We start from the raw sequence: 16,274 nt of genomic DNA on the forward strand, positions 1-16,274 counted from the left end.
TACCTCTCGCCTGCATTTTGTAACTTCCGACAGAGATGGGAATGAGCTAAGTGGAGTTGAAGTTGACGATTTCTTCGAAAATGTCACTAACTTTAACATGCAATTGAACTACAACACAGGCTGATCTTTGGCTTTAAATTTTTGTGGAAGCTTTGCGAGGCCCTAGAATAACTTATGACGTTTGAAAACTTATTTAAAATTCTGCTGGTGTTAAGTTGTGTGGATGCAAAGCAATTCGGTACTTCGGCGGGGGACAAATCTCAAAAACGGGGGGACAAATCACGCCAGCCTCTGTGACTAGGTGCATAAGCAGTCATCCTCGATTCGTGGTAATCTATCACAGTCGTCTAATAACATCAAGAATAGAAACGTACAGAGCTAGCAACTGCAGAGACGCAAGTTGCAGCAAATACCTACTTCTCTGTTCTGCAAGTAATTACGGCAGCACTAACACTAGTCCTTCGTGAGGCAAGGCAAGATGAGGTACGATGCCTGTGGTTATGTAGGCACGCACTATCTCTACTACTAAACGACAGGACTACCGAAGCTAGCTACGATACTGGAGAGCTCTCGCAAGACACAGACGATGCTTCTGAGTCCACAGGTAGCTCAGCAAGCATGTGGGCTAAAGCTTTGACTGATACCAGCCGCGAAGGGTGGTCTTCTCGAAGAGTACGAGCTTCGACCGTAACGACATGCTGCAACAACGCTACCGCCTTGCGCAGCTGCCCATCTGCTCGGTATGCTCCTGCGAGCTCGTGCTGCGACACCAGTCGTGAGGGGTGCTCTGCCGCCAGCGTCTTCTCTTGCACTTCCACCACGTGCTCTAGCAGCCCTACTGCCTTGTGCACCTGTCCGTCTGCTCGATATGCTCTTGCGAGCTCGTGCTGCGACGCCAGTCGGTCTGGGTGCTCTGCCGCCTGCGTCTTCTCTTGCACTTCCACCACGTGCTCTAGCAGCCCTACTGCCTTGTGCACCTGTCCGTCTGCTTCGTATGCTCCTGCGAGTACGTGCTGCGACAACAGCTGATCTGGGTCGTCTTCGCCGAGTTGGCTCCGCTGTTGACACGACCTTTCCAGCCACACTACTGCCTCCCGCATCCTGCCGTCCACGTACAGACACCGTCCCACCAGCAGACACAGTTCAGACTGCTCCCATGCACTGCTGTCCTGCCCACCCTCGAGCAGCCGCAGCGCGTGCGGCAAGTACCCCCTCCACACAGCCCGGTTCTCGTAGTCGTCTGACGGGAAGACATCGGCGACATGCCGCACTGCATCCTCTGCTACCTCTCCTGCGTTGCCGTGCTTCTTGACCCAGATCCGTGTCGCCAGATGGACGAGTCGATAGATGTCGTACCACTCCTCTGCCTCCGTCGCTTGGTCGACATCCCTTCCTTGCTTACTCTCTCCGCTAGTCGCTTGGTTGTCACCATCTCGCCTCGCCAAGAACGAGTACCCGCACAGCATGCCAATGGCCTCCTCCATCTCCCCTTCCGACTGTGCCTCTGGCAGCAGCGAGCGCGGTATAGCCTTCCACTCCACGCACGATATGAACGCTAGCAGATCTGCTGCTACTGCGTCGCGCTCGCGGATCTGGCTAAACGACACCACCCACGTCGTCGCCACCGCGTTCGCTGAGCCCTTGTACCGCGTGTCGTCGCGAAACTCTCGACTCAACAGACGAACTAGATCCTGCTCCGTGTTGTGCAGCTGCCACAAGTACCTTGCGATCGTCGTCCGGTTTATGTTGAGGTACGCTGCCGCCTGCGCAATTGCCAGCGGCAGGCACGTCAGCTCATCTAGCAGCTTGTCTGTCATTGCTTGGTTACTCAGAAGCTCCTTCTTGACCAGCGACTTAGAGAGAAAGTCAATCGCGTCTCCGCGGTCCATCGCGTCCAGCTCTAGCACGTCGCCCCGTGTCAACGACACTGCTACCTCCAGCGTGCGCGTCGTGTACACCACTACGCCACTCTCGCTCTCCGGCAGGTAGTCGACGATACCCCTCGACGGTTCAGTCCCGAACAAGATGTCCGGGTCGTCCGCGTTGTCCACCACCAGCAGCCATCGTCTTGCCCGGCTTGAACTGAGGTACTGCTTCACCAGCTCTTTCGCGTCCTCTTTGTCCGCTGACTGCGGTATGTGCAGCGTCTGCACAATCTCTGCACACGCCTGCTCGAAGCTCTCCATGCTCATCGCCGGCAGCCAGAAGATCGACCACTCCGGCTGCGTCTCCTTGACTTCATACGCAAACTGCAGCGCCACTTGCGTCTTGCCCATGCCGCCGAGCCCGACAATGGACATCTTCTGGCAGTCTTGCTCTACCAGCAGCCGCTGCCGCAGCTCAGCCAGCTCGTCGCATCGGCCGACAAAGTGCCGGTTCTTCAGGAAGGGGATGTAGTAGGTCGATTCGACTGTCCACTCATACGTTTCATTAGTGTCGATGTACTATCAAATAGAAACAAAAGCAGCTACACTAACCGCTTACATCCCGCATCGTCTCCTCCGCCGTGCGCGACTTGGCCACGTCTACCGGCGGTATCGCCGACAGCACCTCCTTCGCGTACGCCGCTGCCGTCGCTGCCGCATATGGCTGCCACCGCTTGTTCTTGTGCGAGTCCGCGTAGTCGCAGATGCCGCGCACGACGAGACACGGGAAGCTGTTCATCAGCCCAGCCGCCTCCATCTCAAAGCACAGCACCCCGTCGAGCTCTGCGCTGACTCTGTCTCTCTCGGCAGCGCTCCGCATCACCTGGTTGCCGGACGCGATGGTGCCGTAGTGCACCACTACGTCTTGTCTCCGTACCTCCCGAGTGACTGTGTGTTCTGTTTTGCACTTTGCGCACGTGGCTGATCCTACATGGTCGTACGTCGCGTCGTACAGAGCGTCTGAGCCCGCAGCTTCTCGCGTGAAGTCTGGCAAGCTGTCGAGCTTGGACAGATACTCCAACAGCTTACCCTTCCCTCTCATCTGCTTGGCCCGCACGTTCGCCACCGCGTTCAGCAGCACCATCGGTGGTGTGTTGAGCGCTCCCGTCCGCTCGAACCCGCTCGGCGTGGCCTTGCCCGAGTCGTACTGCACCACTCCGCCGTGCGTCTTGTGCGGCTTGCTCACCACCACGTCCCCGAGCCGCACGTCTGCCTCCTCGCTCGGCACGCCGCCGCCGATACCATCAGGCCAAACCGCGTCGACGAGAAGGTTGACTTCATCTGCGCTGCGACTGCTGCAGCCGAGTTGGTGCCCGTTTGACCTTCAGGCAAGCAGGCGATGACCACGTTGTGCTCGCCGACGCGTCCGCAGGTGTAGAGGTTCGTGTCGTGGGCGCCACATCGAGGTGTGTCGTGCTCCTCGTCGAGCATCTCCTGCGCTGCCGCCAGCTCGACGGGCAGCGCGCACACCCATCCCACCGTGTAGTCGTCGCGGCGCAGCTGGGGCGCCATGTGCGGTCGTTGCGAGGGAGGTCGAGACTAAAGTGGTTGCAGTGTCTCGACAGTGTGCTATAAGTGAAGTCGTGGTCCGGCAGCCTGCCAGCCGTTCAGCCTGGCGACGATCACAGCGCTTGGCTGCCTGCATGTCGTCGGCTGGGAGCCTGCAGGCTGAGGTGGGCTGTCGACGTCCAGCGGAGGTCGCTGCAGCCGCGGGCGAGGTGTGGGGGCCGGAACGGCGGCCCGCTCATTGGTTAGACATGTGGAGTACACTACCACGCCGCTATCAGACCAGGCTGCAGACGTAACCCAAAGTTTCGAGTACCATTCAACCCCTCCAAACTCTCATATCTCCACCTTTCTTCAGCATTTTCCTAGATGCAGCTTTACACAGTTCTGCAGTTCTGTAAGCGATTCTGACGTCGAGATGGAGCATAGACTAAGGCAAGATCAGCTTCAGCGGGCTGGGTGCTCGAAAAGAAGAACATCGATCAATGCATGGATGTAAACGATGACTTCGTTTTTCTGCTCGTTGTTTAATCGTCGTCTAGGACACCACTGTACCACAACTCCGATACATGTAGGTACCACTAGATCGAGTGTCAGAGCTACACAGTAATCACTTACAGCCTGGAAAAGCAGGACACCTTTTCAACAGATGCGAAGCTACCGCCAGAGCTAGTGCAGTTCTTTCAAATCCCGACTTGCCTTTTTACAACTGTATACCGACGCTCCAACGGGTTCTTCAGCTCTGTAGAGACTTTTAATGGGGATGGCGAGCTCCAATCTACCTGTAAGGAACTAATCAAGTACACTGCAAGCAAGCATCTTCTCATCTCACATCACAGACACGTGGTTCCGCGTCCTGGTCAAGATGGCCGCTCGAGACGCCAGCTCAAGCTACAGCTGGCACGAGATGACCTTCTGTTCACGGTGGGTCTCCGGCCGCTGCACGATTCTGTGTACTGGGGCATCTTCACTTTTTAGAGGGCTACTACAAGGCGCGCTTTCCCAGTCAGGAACAATGCCCCCGCCTTCAGAGCCGTACTCGCTGCACATGCCTCTCGTTGAGGCGGTCGTTGCCATGCAGGACTTGTCCGTATGGTCTGTACGCGACATCGTGCGTAGTGTTGAGAAGGCAAGCACGCTCGCGTAACGAAAGATGCATGAAGGTAGTAACAAGTGCTCAGGACCGCTCACTTCCAGCCCGTGTGTCCCAAGGCTTCCTGATGATGCATGAGGCGGCACGTCACGCCATCCACTCGTTCGAGACGCTCAGTGTAACAGTGGAAACGGTGGAAGCTATGCAGAGACACGTAGTATATCTTGCGAGCAAGAGCAAGCAGAAGAGTGGAAATGAGCCGGAGGCACCGTCCCAAGTGCGCACGCATATAGCCTTTCAAGCCAGCATGCTTCGCAATCTGCTCCTGCGATCGCAATCGAACAAGGAGCGGCTGCAGAACGAGATCGCACTGGTGAGGCAGTTTGCTTGACTACTGAGGCCAGCTTACTGACGCACCGTCAGACATACAACATGATTGCCCAGCGTGACAGCCAGGTCATGACGGGGCTTGGAGAGGCAGCGAGGCGCGACAGTGGCGCTATGAGGACGATTGCAGTAGTGACCATGGCCTTTCTGCCCCCAACCTTCTTATCAGTATGTGCTCCCTGCTGTTGGACGACACTTGACTAAAACTGGGCAGGCGATCTTCAGCATGAGTTTCTTCAACTACACTCCCGAACAAGGTAGTGCAGGATGGTCTGTGTCTGGCAAGTTCTGGGTGTACTGGGTCTGTGCTTTGCCGTTAACATGCATAACGCTGATGATCTGGTACTGGCGGCAGAGACGAGTAGAAAGCTGAAAGGATCGCTGTTTCACTGGGTCTGATGAGACAGCGGCTGAACACCGAGGTTATGGAAGCAGGATTGAACGGAAGCATTTGAGTGCAGCAGCACAGTTATCTGATCATACACACACCCAAATCAGCATCATTGACTTGCCTGCTAGGCTGGAGGTCTGGGAGATTGATTTGACAGGAAGCCTTCTTACACGCAGACATGGTCGATAGCTCGATCGGGCGGGCAAGAACAAACAAGGAGAGAATACAAATCGAAATACTGTACTGTCTATCCTCTTAACCTATCTCTACGGGCCTTAGCTTTGCGGAGGCAATGAACGTTCTGCGGTTAGTCGATGTGCATACCTTTCATTCGATCACGTGCTGGAATGCCTAGCGCGGAGAGGTGCAGCAGTCGAGCTCTTCAACACTCACGCCTGCGTTCCGGAAATGTCTTTTTGCGCTATCTTCCCGTCCTCCTACCACACTCACACACCACTCGAGATACGCTCCAAACTCCTCGTGCGGGCTGTTCTCAAACTCATGCCACTGCTTCTTGATGAAAGCCTTCAGCTCGGCGAAGAATTCCTCGATCGGGTTGAAGTCCGGGGAGTACGGAGGCAGATATAACAGCTTGACCCCAGCATCATCGCACATCTGCGTGATTCGCTCGCTATGGTGGAACGAAGCATTATCCATGACAAGCACCGAGTTCGGCTCTGGGTATGGCCTGCAGTGATGGAGGAGCTGCTCTATAAAGTCTTCGAACACTGCACCGTCAGTCGAGCCTTGGAAGACTCGGGACCAAAGGACCCCCTCTTGTGTGTACGCAGGCAGTATCTGGTGCCTGCGGTCCCGGTGGAAGCGGGCGACCTCCACAGGTGCTACTCCGAGCGGCGACCAGCCCGTGCGTCTGAAGCCGATGCGCTTGTCGCACCCGGATTCGTCGATGTATACCAGTTGGTACGAACGGAACTCGGACAGCTTGTGCATGTAGAAGTCGCGCAGATCAGCGTTGCGTTCGCTAGCGATGCGCCGAGTGACCTTTTTTGACCACTTGACAGAGGCCAATGCCCTACCGATGCTAGACACTGAGACTAAGATGCCGAACTCATCGTACAGGAATACAGCCATCTCATCTCGGTACAGCCCCGGCTTTTCTATCAGGCGGTCGCAGAGGGCATCAAGCATAGGTGGAGTGATCTGCCGCCGTCTTCCCGCACCGTTGGCTGGCGCTCTCGTTCCGCCAAACAAGCGAACGTTAGTGGCGATGTTTCGAATCGTGCGGTCGCTGCAGCCGGCAACGTCAGCCATCTGTACCTGCGTCAAAGACCCATCTAGTATCATGTCGCGGATTAGGTCATGCTGCGATAGGGCGAGGTTTGGCGCCATGGCAGTGAAGCCCGGTGCGGATAACAGGCTAGCAGAGCGGGCTGGTGCAGGACAGCTGGTGTTACTCAGGGAGCGTCGAGGTAAGAGGCTGTGGCTTTCTCGGCCCGCTGCTACCCAGTCCGGTCAGCGACAGGGCCAGCTTCTAGAAGGTTCGCATCGTTGGGGCGGAACGTAGAATTCCAGGGTTTAGCTGTCGATCTGGTTCGTCATCAGCGATTGGATGGCAGCCGCGTACGACAAGAGGAGCATGGTCTCCGCCGTCCCGTCCGCTTCGTCGATCGGCCGCTGGTGGTGTGGAGCAAGTCAACGTCGACCTGTACAAGCGCCTCGGCTACTGCCTGCGCAGAACTAACCAATGAGTGGGTCGCTGTTCTGGCCCCCACACCTCATCACCCGCGTCTGCAGCGACATCCGCTGGACGTCAACAGCCCACCTCAGCATGCGGGCCCAGCTAACGACATGCGGGCAGCCGCCAGGCTGAGCGGTTGCCAGGCTGCCAGACCACCATCTCCCCTACAATACACCGTCCGTAAGACACTGCAGCTACTTTAGTTTCAGCCTCCCCCGCAACGACCGCGAATGGCGCGCCAGCTGCGCCGCGAAGACTACACCGTGGGATGGGTGTGCGCGCTGCCCGTCGAGCTGGCGGCAGCGCAGGAGATGCTCGACGAAGAGCACCCCGACCTCGAGCGCAACGCGGCCGACAACGACGAGAACCTGTACGCGCTGGGCTCGATCGGCGGCCACAACGTCGCCATAGTGTGTCTGCCCGCCGGCCGGATCGGCAACAACCCAGCGGCCGCGGTGGCGACGCAGATGCGAGCGACGTTCAAGAAGATCCGGTTTGGGCTGATGGTGGGGATTGGCGGCGGTGTGCCGAGCGCTGAGGCAGACGTCCGGCTGGGGGACGTGGTGGTCAGCCAGCCGCAAGGAAAGCACGGCGGAGTAGTGCAGTACGATTCGGGCAAGGCCACGGCGAGCGGGTTCGAGCGGACAGGAGCGCTCAACTCGCCGCCACAAGTACTGCTGGCAGCAGTCGCAAAAGTGCGGGCGAACGAGCTGCGAGGCCGGAGCAAGCTGTGTGATCACATCACTAAGCTAGAGGGCATCGGCAAGTTCCAGCGCAGCAGAGCTGGGCTTGACGTTCTCTTCGAGGCAGCGTACGAACACGAGGGTGGGCAGACGTGCGACAAGTGCAGCAGTGACAGACACGAGGCTCGAGAGCCGCGCGACAGCGAAGAGGAAGTGTCAGTGCACCATGGCACGATCGCTTCGGGCAACCAGGTGATCAAAGACGCTGCTGTACGAGACAAACTGAGCACGGAGCTCGGTGGGGTGCTGTGCTTTGAGATGGAGGCGGCGGGACTGATGAACAGCTTCCCGTGTCTGGTCATTCGCGGCATCTGCGACTACGCGGACTCGCACAAGAACAAGCGGTGGCAGCCATATGCGGCAGCGACGGCGGCGGCGTACGCGAAGGAGGTGCTGTCGGTGATACCGCCAGCGGAGGTGGCCAAGTCGCGCACGGCAGAGGAAGCGATCAGAGAGGCGAGCGGTTAGTGCAGCAGCAGCAGCGGCAGCAGCAGTCGTCTTATGTTTGGCTATGTGATAGTGCGCTGATGCAGCAACAGGACGTGTACCTACGCCTACATACTATATACCTTTCTTGAAGAACCGATACTTTGTTGGGCGTCAAGAAGAGCTCCGCGTGCTGCAGCAGAAGCTGATGGTGGATCAGGACTGCCAGAAGCTATCTATCGTGGGGCTTGGCGGGACGGGCAAGACGCAGGTGGCGCTGCAGTTTGCGTACAGCGTGAAAGAGAGGTGGCCCGAGTACTCGATCTTGTGGGTGCCTGCGCTCAGCATGGAGAGCTTCGAGCAGGCATGCGGAAGCGTTGCACGAGCGTTGCGCATACCGCAGGAGGGCGGCGGCGACGAGGACGTAAAGGAGCTCGTGCAACAGCACTTGAGCTCAAGCCGAGCAGGACGATGGCTACTCATTGTCGACAATGCTGACGATGCGGATATCTTCTTTGGAACGGAGCAGTCGAGGGGCATTGTCGACTATCTGCCTGAGAGCGAGACGGGCGTGGTCGTGTACACCACACGCACGCCAGAGATAGCCGAACTGACACGCGGCGATGTCCTGGAGCTCGGGGCGATGGACCGACAGGACGCAGCCGCCTTCCTTACTAAGTCGCTGACGAGGAAAGACCTTCTTCGCGATAATGCAACGACAGCGGAGCTACTAGACGAGCTGACCTGTCTGCCGCTCGCCATCGCGCAGGCGGCTGCCTATCTAAACCGAAACCGCATGTCTGTCGCGAAGTACCTACAGCTGCTTCGGAGCACGGAGCAGGAAGTGGTTGCACTGATGAGCAGAGAGTTTCGCGACGACACACGGTACAAGGGCTCGGCGAATGCAGTGGCGACGACGTGGGTGGTGTCGTTCAGCCAGATCCGCGAGCACGATGCAGCAGCGGCCAACCTGCTAGCGTTTATTTCGTGCGTAGAGTGGAAGGCTATACCGCGTTCGCTGCTGCCAGAAGCACAGTCGGAAGGGGAGATGGAGGAGGCCATCGGCACGCTGTGCGGATACTCGTTCCTGGCGAGGCGAGAGGGCGATAGCCAAGGCACACAAGAGGAGGGCGAAGAGACAGAGACAGAGACAGAGACGCAGATTGAGACAGAAGAGTGGTACGATATCCATCGACTCGTCCACCTGGCCACACGGATCTGGGTCAAGGAGCACGGGAACGCAAGTGAGGTAGCAGAGGACGCAGTGCGGCATGTTGCAGACGTCTTCCCGTCAGACGACTATGAGAACCAGGCCGTGTGGAGAGGGTACATGCCGCACGCACTGCGGCTGCTCGAGGGTGGGCAGGACAGCAGTGCATGGGAGCAGTCTGAACTGTGTCTGCTGGTGGGACGGTGTCTGCAAGTGGACGGCAGGATCCTAGAGGCAGTAGTGTGGCTAGAAAAGTCGTGTCAACAGCGGAGCCAACTCAGCGAAGACGACCCAGATCAGCTGTTGTCGCAGCACGTACTCGCAATGGCATACGAAGCAGACGGACAGGTACAGAAGGCGGTAGCGCTACTAGAGCACATAGTCGAAGTGGAGGGGAAGACGCTGGCGGCAGAGCACCCCTCACGACTTGCGTCACAGCACGCGCTCGCAGGAGCATATCAAGCAGACGGACAGGTGCGTAAGGCAGTAGCGCTGCTGGAGCACGTGGTCGAAGTAAAAGAGAAGACGCTGGCGGCAGAGCACCCAGACCGACTGGCGTCGCAGCACGCGCTCGCAATGGCATACGAAGCAGACGGACAGGTGCGTAAGGCGGTAGCGCTGCTGGAGCACGTGGTGGAAGTGCGAGAGAAGACGCTGGCGGTAGAGCACCCCTCACGACTGGTGTCGCAGCACGCGCTCGCAATGGCATACGAAGCAGACGGACAGGTGCGTAAGGCAGTAGCGCTGCTGGAGCACGTGGTGGAAGTGCAAGAGAAGACGCTGGCGGCAGAGCACCCCTCACGACTGGCGTCGCAGCACGAGCTCGCAATGGCATACGAAGCAGACGGACAGGTGCGTAAGGCGGTAGCGCTGCTGGAGCACGTGGTGGAAGTGCGAGAGAAGACGCTGGCGGTAGAGCACCCCTCACGACTGGTGTCGCAGCACGTACTCGCAGGGGCATACGAAGCAGACGGACAGGTACAGAAGGCGGTAGCGCTACTAGAGCACATAGTCGAAGTGGAGGGGAAGACGCTAGCGGTAGAGCACCCCTCACGACTGGCGTCGCAGCACGCACTCGCAATGGCATACGAAGCAGACGGACAGGTGCAAGAGGCGGTAGCGCTGTTAGAGCACGTCGTATCTGTCGAAGCTCGCACTCTTCGAGATGACCATCCTTCACGCCTAGTATCAGTCGAAGCTTTGGCCGACATGTATGCTGAGCTAGCTGTAGACTCTAACAAAGCATCGTCTCTCTCTTGCGAGAGCTCTACACTATCGTAGCTAGCTTTAGTAGTCCTATCGTTTGGTTGTAGAAGTAGAGCGTGCCTACATAACTATAGATAGCCTGCCTCGCCTCGCCTTGCGTCCTTAAGAATCAGTCTTAGTACACAAGTCTTACTCAAATAAGTAGCTGTTCTCAGTAGTTTGTACCTTAATAGATGCTAGCTTTATACACTTCAACTCTAAACCTTGTAAAACAGCTGTTATAGATTACCACTAATTGAGGATAGGCTGGCGTGATTTGTCCCCCGTTTTGAGATTTGTCCCCGCCGAAGTACCGAATTGCTTTGCATCCACACAACTTAGCACCAGCAAAATTTTAAATAAGTTTTCAAACGTCATAAGTTATTCTAGGGCCTCGCAAAGCTTCCTCCAAAATTTAAAGCTAAAGATCAGCCTGTGTTGTAGTTCAATTGCATGTTAAAGTTGGTGACATTTTCGAAGAAATCGCCAACTTCAACTCCACTCAGCTCGTTCCCACCGCTGTCGGAAGTTACAAAATGCAGGCGAGAGGTACTTTAGTGCATGCAGAACGTATTCTAAGCTTCAAAGATAAATATTACACGTGGTGTTGCGGTGAAATTGCATTGCGGAGCGCAAAAGTTGCCATTTTCGGTACTTCGGCGGGGGACAAATCTCAAAAACGGGGGGACAAATCACGCCAGCCTGCCCGTGATGAGATATAAGGTTCTGACAGCGTGCACGGACTACAGTCTGGACTGAATTGACTGATAGCAAGTCTGTGTTCAAGCCTCTCAGTACATCATACTCAAAGAAGCTAGGAGAGCGCCTCTTCAAGCACAAAGGCCTGGTACCGGTGAAGAAGTCTGACTTCTTCTTGCTATTCTGGGATGCCTGGGTGGCTAGCTTCACTGAACCAAACATACTCAGCTCTTTTAAGGCAGTGGGTGTGAGCCCATTCAACCCTAACGTTATACTCGATAAGTTCGTGGATAGCGACTCTGAGACTGCAGAAGATAGTGACTCTGACGCTCCTATCTATGAGGGAGAACAGTGGAGGTTTCTCGACCGGGTAGCAAGGCGTGCGTTGACGAATGCAACAGAGAAGGAGGCATCAATTATTCGGCAATCGCTTCACCACATGGCTATCCAAAACACCCTTTTGAGGAGTGAAAATGAAGGTCTAATAGACGCTCTTACTACTAAGAGGAAGCGAGAGAAGCAAGGGAAGCCTCTAGCTTTGCTACAACACTATGAGTACTGGGGACCGTACATGATGTGGACTCCTCGCTCCTTCCGAGAAGCGCGCACACGGATGAGGATAGCAAAGCGTGAGGCGGAGGAGGAGGAGCTTCAAAAAGAAGAGGCAAGAAAGCTAAAGGCTGCTACTACAGCTTACAACAAGCAAATTGCAGAAGAGAAGCGCCAGAAGGCAGCAAGGGAGAAGGAAGAGCGAGAGAGAAAGCGTGCAGAAGAGCGCCTAGCTATCGATGCGCGCAAGGCTGAGAGAGCACGCAAGAAACAAGAGCGCGACTCTCAAAACAGATCACAGACTGCCGCAAAAGGCAAGCGCAAGGCCTCACAGCAACAAGAAGTTCAAAAGAGGCAGAAACGTAGTTCTACAGCTGTGCAGAGTGGTAGTGTTGTCCATAAGCCGCCTACAGCACCTGCACCTACAGTAAACAGCCGCGGCCGCAGAATACTTCAGCCACGCAAATATTGGTAGCAAAATTTGTCGCATAGGCCTATAGATCACTCCACCAAAAAATCTGGTCAAGATAGCTTTTGTACGTGGCTCAATAACCTCAAGTTTGCTGGTGATGGTTAGGGCCGATTCCGCGCGTTGGCCGACGGCGCGCGTTGGGTGCACGGGCACGGTACGGACTAAACAGTCGCGCAGTTCATTTCGACACCTACTTTTCAAAAGGGTTTGAAGGATGTCGAGGCTTAGATTCCCGGCAACAATTAGGCCACAATGCGATTGAAAGACATGGGCGTGAGGTAGGATTGCCTTTGACCACTTGTACGTGAGGGCCTCGTTGGTGAGCCCAGTTCGTCCAGGTGCAGAAAGGCGGATGCCGCTCAGGCGCCAATCAACCAGTCATCAGTGAGTATATACGAAAGGGGCGTGATATCCTAGCGTCATGCTCGTTGGATCACCCACCATCACAATAGGACAATCAGATTGGTAGGTTGTGATACCCATGGCGGCTAGGTTGGCGCCTATGTAGTGTGAAGGAAGGGCACTTGAAACGTCACACGCCAACCGAGCGTCCCGGGCAACCAACTGGCCGATCCGAGGACACAAGAGATTGAAGGAAGCGTCATTGCAGCCAATTCCACAGGGAATCTATTACGAACAACTGAACCGAGTTGGCCTTGTTTCTGTGCCTCTTTCAGACTGATAGGATGGTGGGAGCGGTTGCTGATACCGAGGTGGATGGTCGGGCCGTCCGGATGGTCGCACCGTCCACCTCGGTACATGTCAATGGGAACTGTGCCGCAATATCGCATTGACAGCTTCCATGCCGCGCGGTCCGGCCGGCGAAGTACTCCCTTGGGCGACCGGGTTATCCAGTGGAGCCTTCGTCTGGCACGATAACTGCAAGATTATTGAGCTGTAGGAGTGAGCTTAGACGGGAATGAGTGAATTTCGACATATTCCGCGGAGGCATCGTCAAGAAGTCGATAGAGCAATCATTCCACGTGCAAAGCGTATACCGTGCATGACGGCCCAACGATCGCCCCACCAAAACACCACCTCAACTTCAACACGCGATAACTTCACCAAAATGACCCTCTCGAGGCTGCGATTGCAGCAATTGAGTCGCTAGGACCAGGACAACAATTAGTTTACACCCAAACTGCGAAAAGTACAGTCACAGCACTGTAACGCTCGCACGAAGACACCAATGCATTTCAACGTGAACATGTCCCTTCGATTATTCTGGTCTAGCGCTTGGATTTATATGTCTCCTGACTCCAGGTAGCAATTTCTGAGCATGTCTTTCGAGAAATGATGAACACATGGCTCTTAGTCTTTTTCCTGCGGCCGGTTGGTTCCTGTTATTCGACCAAAAGATCCTTACCTTTGAATTCTCGCTAGGCAATGAGCATGGAAGGTGGAACCCCGCATGCTGCGCTTGTAAAAACCGCTCAATCTTCCAAAAAGCTCGCATCGCCAGTCATTGAATCCGACCTCATCGCAGCAACCGAGATGTCTGTACCCCGACCACTTATACACAGTTTAAGTATCTCGAAGGCTTTCAACAGCCTGTCTTTGAAAGAGAAGCATTATGCCCATTATATGGCACGGTATGTGTTCGCAAGGGGAACAGGAAAGCGGGGCTGAGCTAACTCTTCGGTAAATGTAAGAGCAGCATGGCATGGAGCTAGGATCATTCTTCGCCAGGTATCGCCGGAGTCAATCGATATCTTTGACTTTATCCTTGAGCTCTACTGGAGTTGTTCGGGGAATTGGGATGTGCTTGTTGCTGAAGAATGCATCGGTCGAGAGGACTGCGATGCGTTTCTGGATTATGCAGCAACATTTCTCTCAAACATAGGGAATTACTATGTTCGTTGCGCTCTGTTTTTACAGTGTAATATCTGAGATTTCGCGCAGGGCTCCGGCGATCAGAAGTTTCTGCCATCAGTTTCTTCTGCCGCACTGACAAGGCTATCGAAGAAGTCCCCCAAGCTTGAGTATCTTTATGAGAAGATCTCTAGCGCGATAATAACCATGCCGCCGTACGGGCTAGGGTTCCCGAGCGATACAGCTCAGAGCGCATACTACCCGGGAGATTCCCTAATTACTCGAGATGAGATATCAGCGGTCTCTCGCTTGTTAGAGAAACACTCAATCTTTCCTGAGAACACACGGATCCAAAAGGTATCCAGCCCCAAAGCACATACATTCGAGGTCTTACGAGCATCTGTCGAGCATGACACTGAACCATCTGTAATCGAAATACCGAGTCTCGGTGCTACCATGAAAGTCAAAGGCGGTGATCACTCTGGAGAGCTCGCAAGGATCTGCGCTTCTTTATCTGAAGCGAAGAAATATGCAGCCAACGAGAAACAGGAGCAGTTCTTGTCTCAATACATCGAAAGCTTCAGAACAGGCGATCTGGAAGTCTATCGTAATTCGCAGCGAACATGGATTACGGATAAGAGCCCTCGTGTTGAGAATATTTTCGGCTTTGTGGAACCTTATAGAGATCCATACGGGATTCGCGCAGAATTCGAAGGTTTGGTAGCAATCATGGATCTCGAGGAGACATCCAAGTTAACGAAGCTTGTCGAGAGTTCTAGCATTTTCATCAAGAGGCTTCCTTGGGCTGGAAATGATGAGAACGATGGCAAAGGACCCTTCGAAAAAGCTCTTTTTGAGCCGCCGGATTTTACTAGCATTCACTGTAAGTTGGAAAGATAAGAAGTTGGCACCACTGACTAATGTATAGCTCTCGCATACTGCTCGAGTATCATCTTTCCGGGTATCAACTTACCAAATGTATGTGCACAAGTTCAATACATCGGCTAGCTATTAAGCGGCTACACAGTACAATGACATCCGTGACGAGTTCGGTTTCAAAAACGTAATAATAGCAAACCGCATGAGTGCTGAAGGGAACAAAGCACATGTGAGCCCCTTCATCGACCCTGCTGAACTCGACTCCTTCCAAAGAGCAAAGTACCCTGCCTACTACTGGTGGGTCGTTCTTCACGAACTCCTCGGCCATGGCACCGGAAGAATGATGGCCGAAGAGTCGGAAGGCAAGTTCAATTTCGACATTCATAATCCGCCAGTAAGTCCCTTGTCTGGTAAGCCTATCACGACTTGGTACAAGCTGGGACAGACGTGGACGGGCCAATTCGGCGATTTGGCTACAACTGTGGATGAGTGTAGAGCGGAGCTTGTGGGCGCTTATCTTATGGATGATGTGGAGTTACTAGAGTTGTTGGGGTATGACGAGAATTCCGAGATTACGGCCGCAGATTGTAAGTATAAGAGGTGGTACAAGAAGAGTACTGCTAACAACTATACAGTGACATATAACATATACTTGCAGCTTGGAACAGATGGACTTCGTGGACTGGCAAATTTCAACGTTGAGCATAGGGTAAGACAACCACCTCCTCCAACGCATATGCTCGACGAAACGTACTAACGTTTCCGTTCTAGAAGTGGGGCCAGGCCCATAGTCGAGTAAGATATACCCATATGACTACATTGCAAACCATGGCTGACGATCATAGGCTCACTTCGCGATCCTGAAATGCCTTTTGACCGACAGCAATGGTTGCGTCACAGTAGACTACAATCCGCAAAGTAAAAGTCTCATTGTACGTGTTGATCGGTCAAAGATCGTCTCGCATGGCAAGCCTGCACTCGGTCGCATGCTACTACGATTGCATTTATGCCGTTGTACTGCGGACGTCCAATCATGCCGCGAATACTACGAAGAGCTTTCATGGGTCCATGCAGAACACCTCGCATGGCGGGAGATCGTTCTAGCGAAACAGGAGCCGAGGTGGGTGTTCGTTCAGGCGAACACCTTTCTCCGTGGTGAGGAAGTGGTCCTGAAGGAGTATGCGGCGACTGCAAAAGGCGTGATCCAAAGCTGGGCTGAGCGACAAGTTTGAGCGGGA

The 16,274-nt window shown here is 54.8% G+C and overlaps 4 protein-coding genes across 4 annotated transcripts; 2 read left to right on the top strand and 2 right to left on the bottom strand.

The window, feature by feature from the left end:
- Positions 1-2,472: 2,472 nt before the first annotated feature.
- On the bottom strand, positions 2,473-3,437 carry ALTATR162_LOCUS12094 (uncharacterized protein; the record flags this gene model as incomplete). Its single annotated transcript, XM_043319739.1, has 2 exons — positions 2,473-3,200; positions 3,248-3,437. 2 exons carry the CDS (start codon positions 3,435-3,437, stop codon positions 2,473-2,475), a joined length of 918 nt encoding a protein of 305 aa, XP_043175674.1.
- A 363-nt stretch (positions 3,438-3,800) lies between these two features.
- ALTATR162_LOCUS12095 (uncharacterized protein) lies at positions 3,801-5,284 on the top strand (the record flags this gene model as incomplete). The annotated part of the gene is made up of 9 exons (XM_043319740.1): positions 3,801-3,828; positions 3,877-3,926; positions 3,974-4,002; positions 4,052-4,215; positions 4,271-4,355; positions 4,410-4,542; positions 4,613-4,897; positions 4,948-5,079; positions 5,126-5,284. The coding sequence occupies 9 exons, from the start codon at positions 3,801-3,803 to the stop codon at positions 5,282-5,284; spliced, it is 1,065 nt and encodes a 354-aa protein (XP_043175675.1).
- A 369-nt stretch (positions 5,285-5,653) lies between these two features.
- On the bottom strand, positions 5,654-6,652 carry ALTATR162_LOCUS12096 (uncharacterized protein; the record flags this gene model as incomplete). The annotated part of the gene is made up of 1 exon (XM_043319741.1): positions 5,654-6,652. One exon carries the CDS (start codon positions 6,650-6,652, stop codon positions 5,654-5,656), a length of 999 nt encoding a protein of 332 aa, XP_043175676.1.
- Positions 6,653-7,231: 579 nt separating this feature from the next.
- Positions 7,232-16,268, top strand: ALTATR162_LOCUS12097 (uncharacterized protein; the record flags this gene model as incomplete). The annotated part of the gene is made up of 9 exons (XM_043319742.1): positions 7,232-8,207; positions 8,284-9,157; positions 14,019-14,199; positions 14,248-15,040; positions 15,086-15,135; positions 15,185-15,623; positions 15,672-15,745; positions 15,808-15,831; positions 15,882-16,268. The coding sequence occupies 9 exons, from the start codon at positions 7,232-7,234 to the stop codon at positions 16,266-16,268; spliced, it is 3,798 nt and encodes a 1,265-aa protein (XP_043175677.1).
- Between the last annotated feature and the right edge of the window lie 6 nt (positions 16,269-16,274).

This window comes from Alternaria atra, assembly GCF_907166805.1.
Source record: "Alternaria atra isolate CS162 genome assembly, contig: 40, whole genome shotgun sequence".
Lineage (NCBI taxonomy): Eukaryota > Fungi > Ascomycota > Dothideomycetes > Pleosporales > Pleosporaceae > Alternaria > Alternaria atra.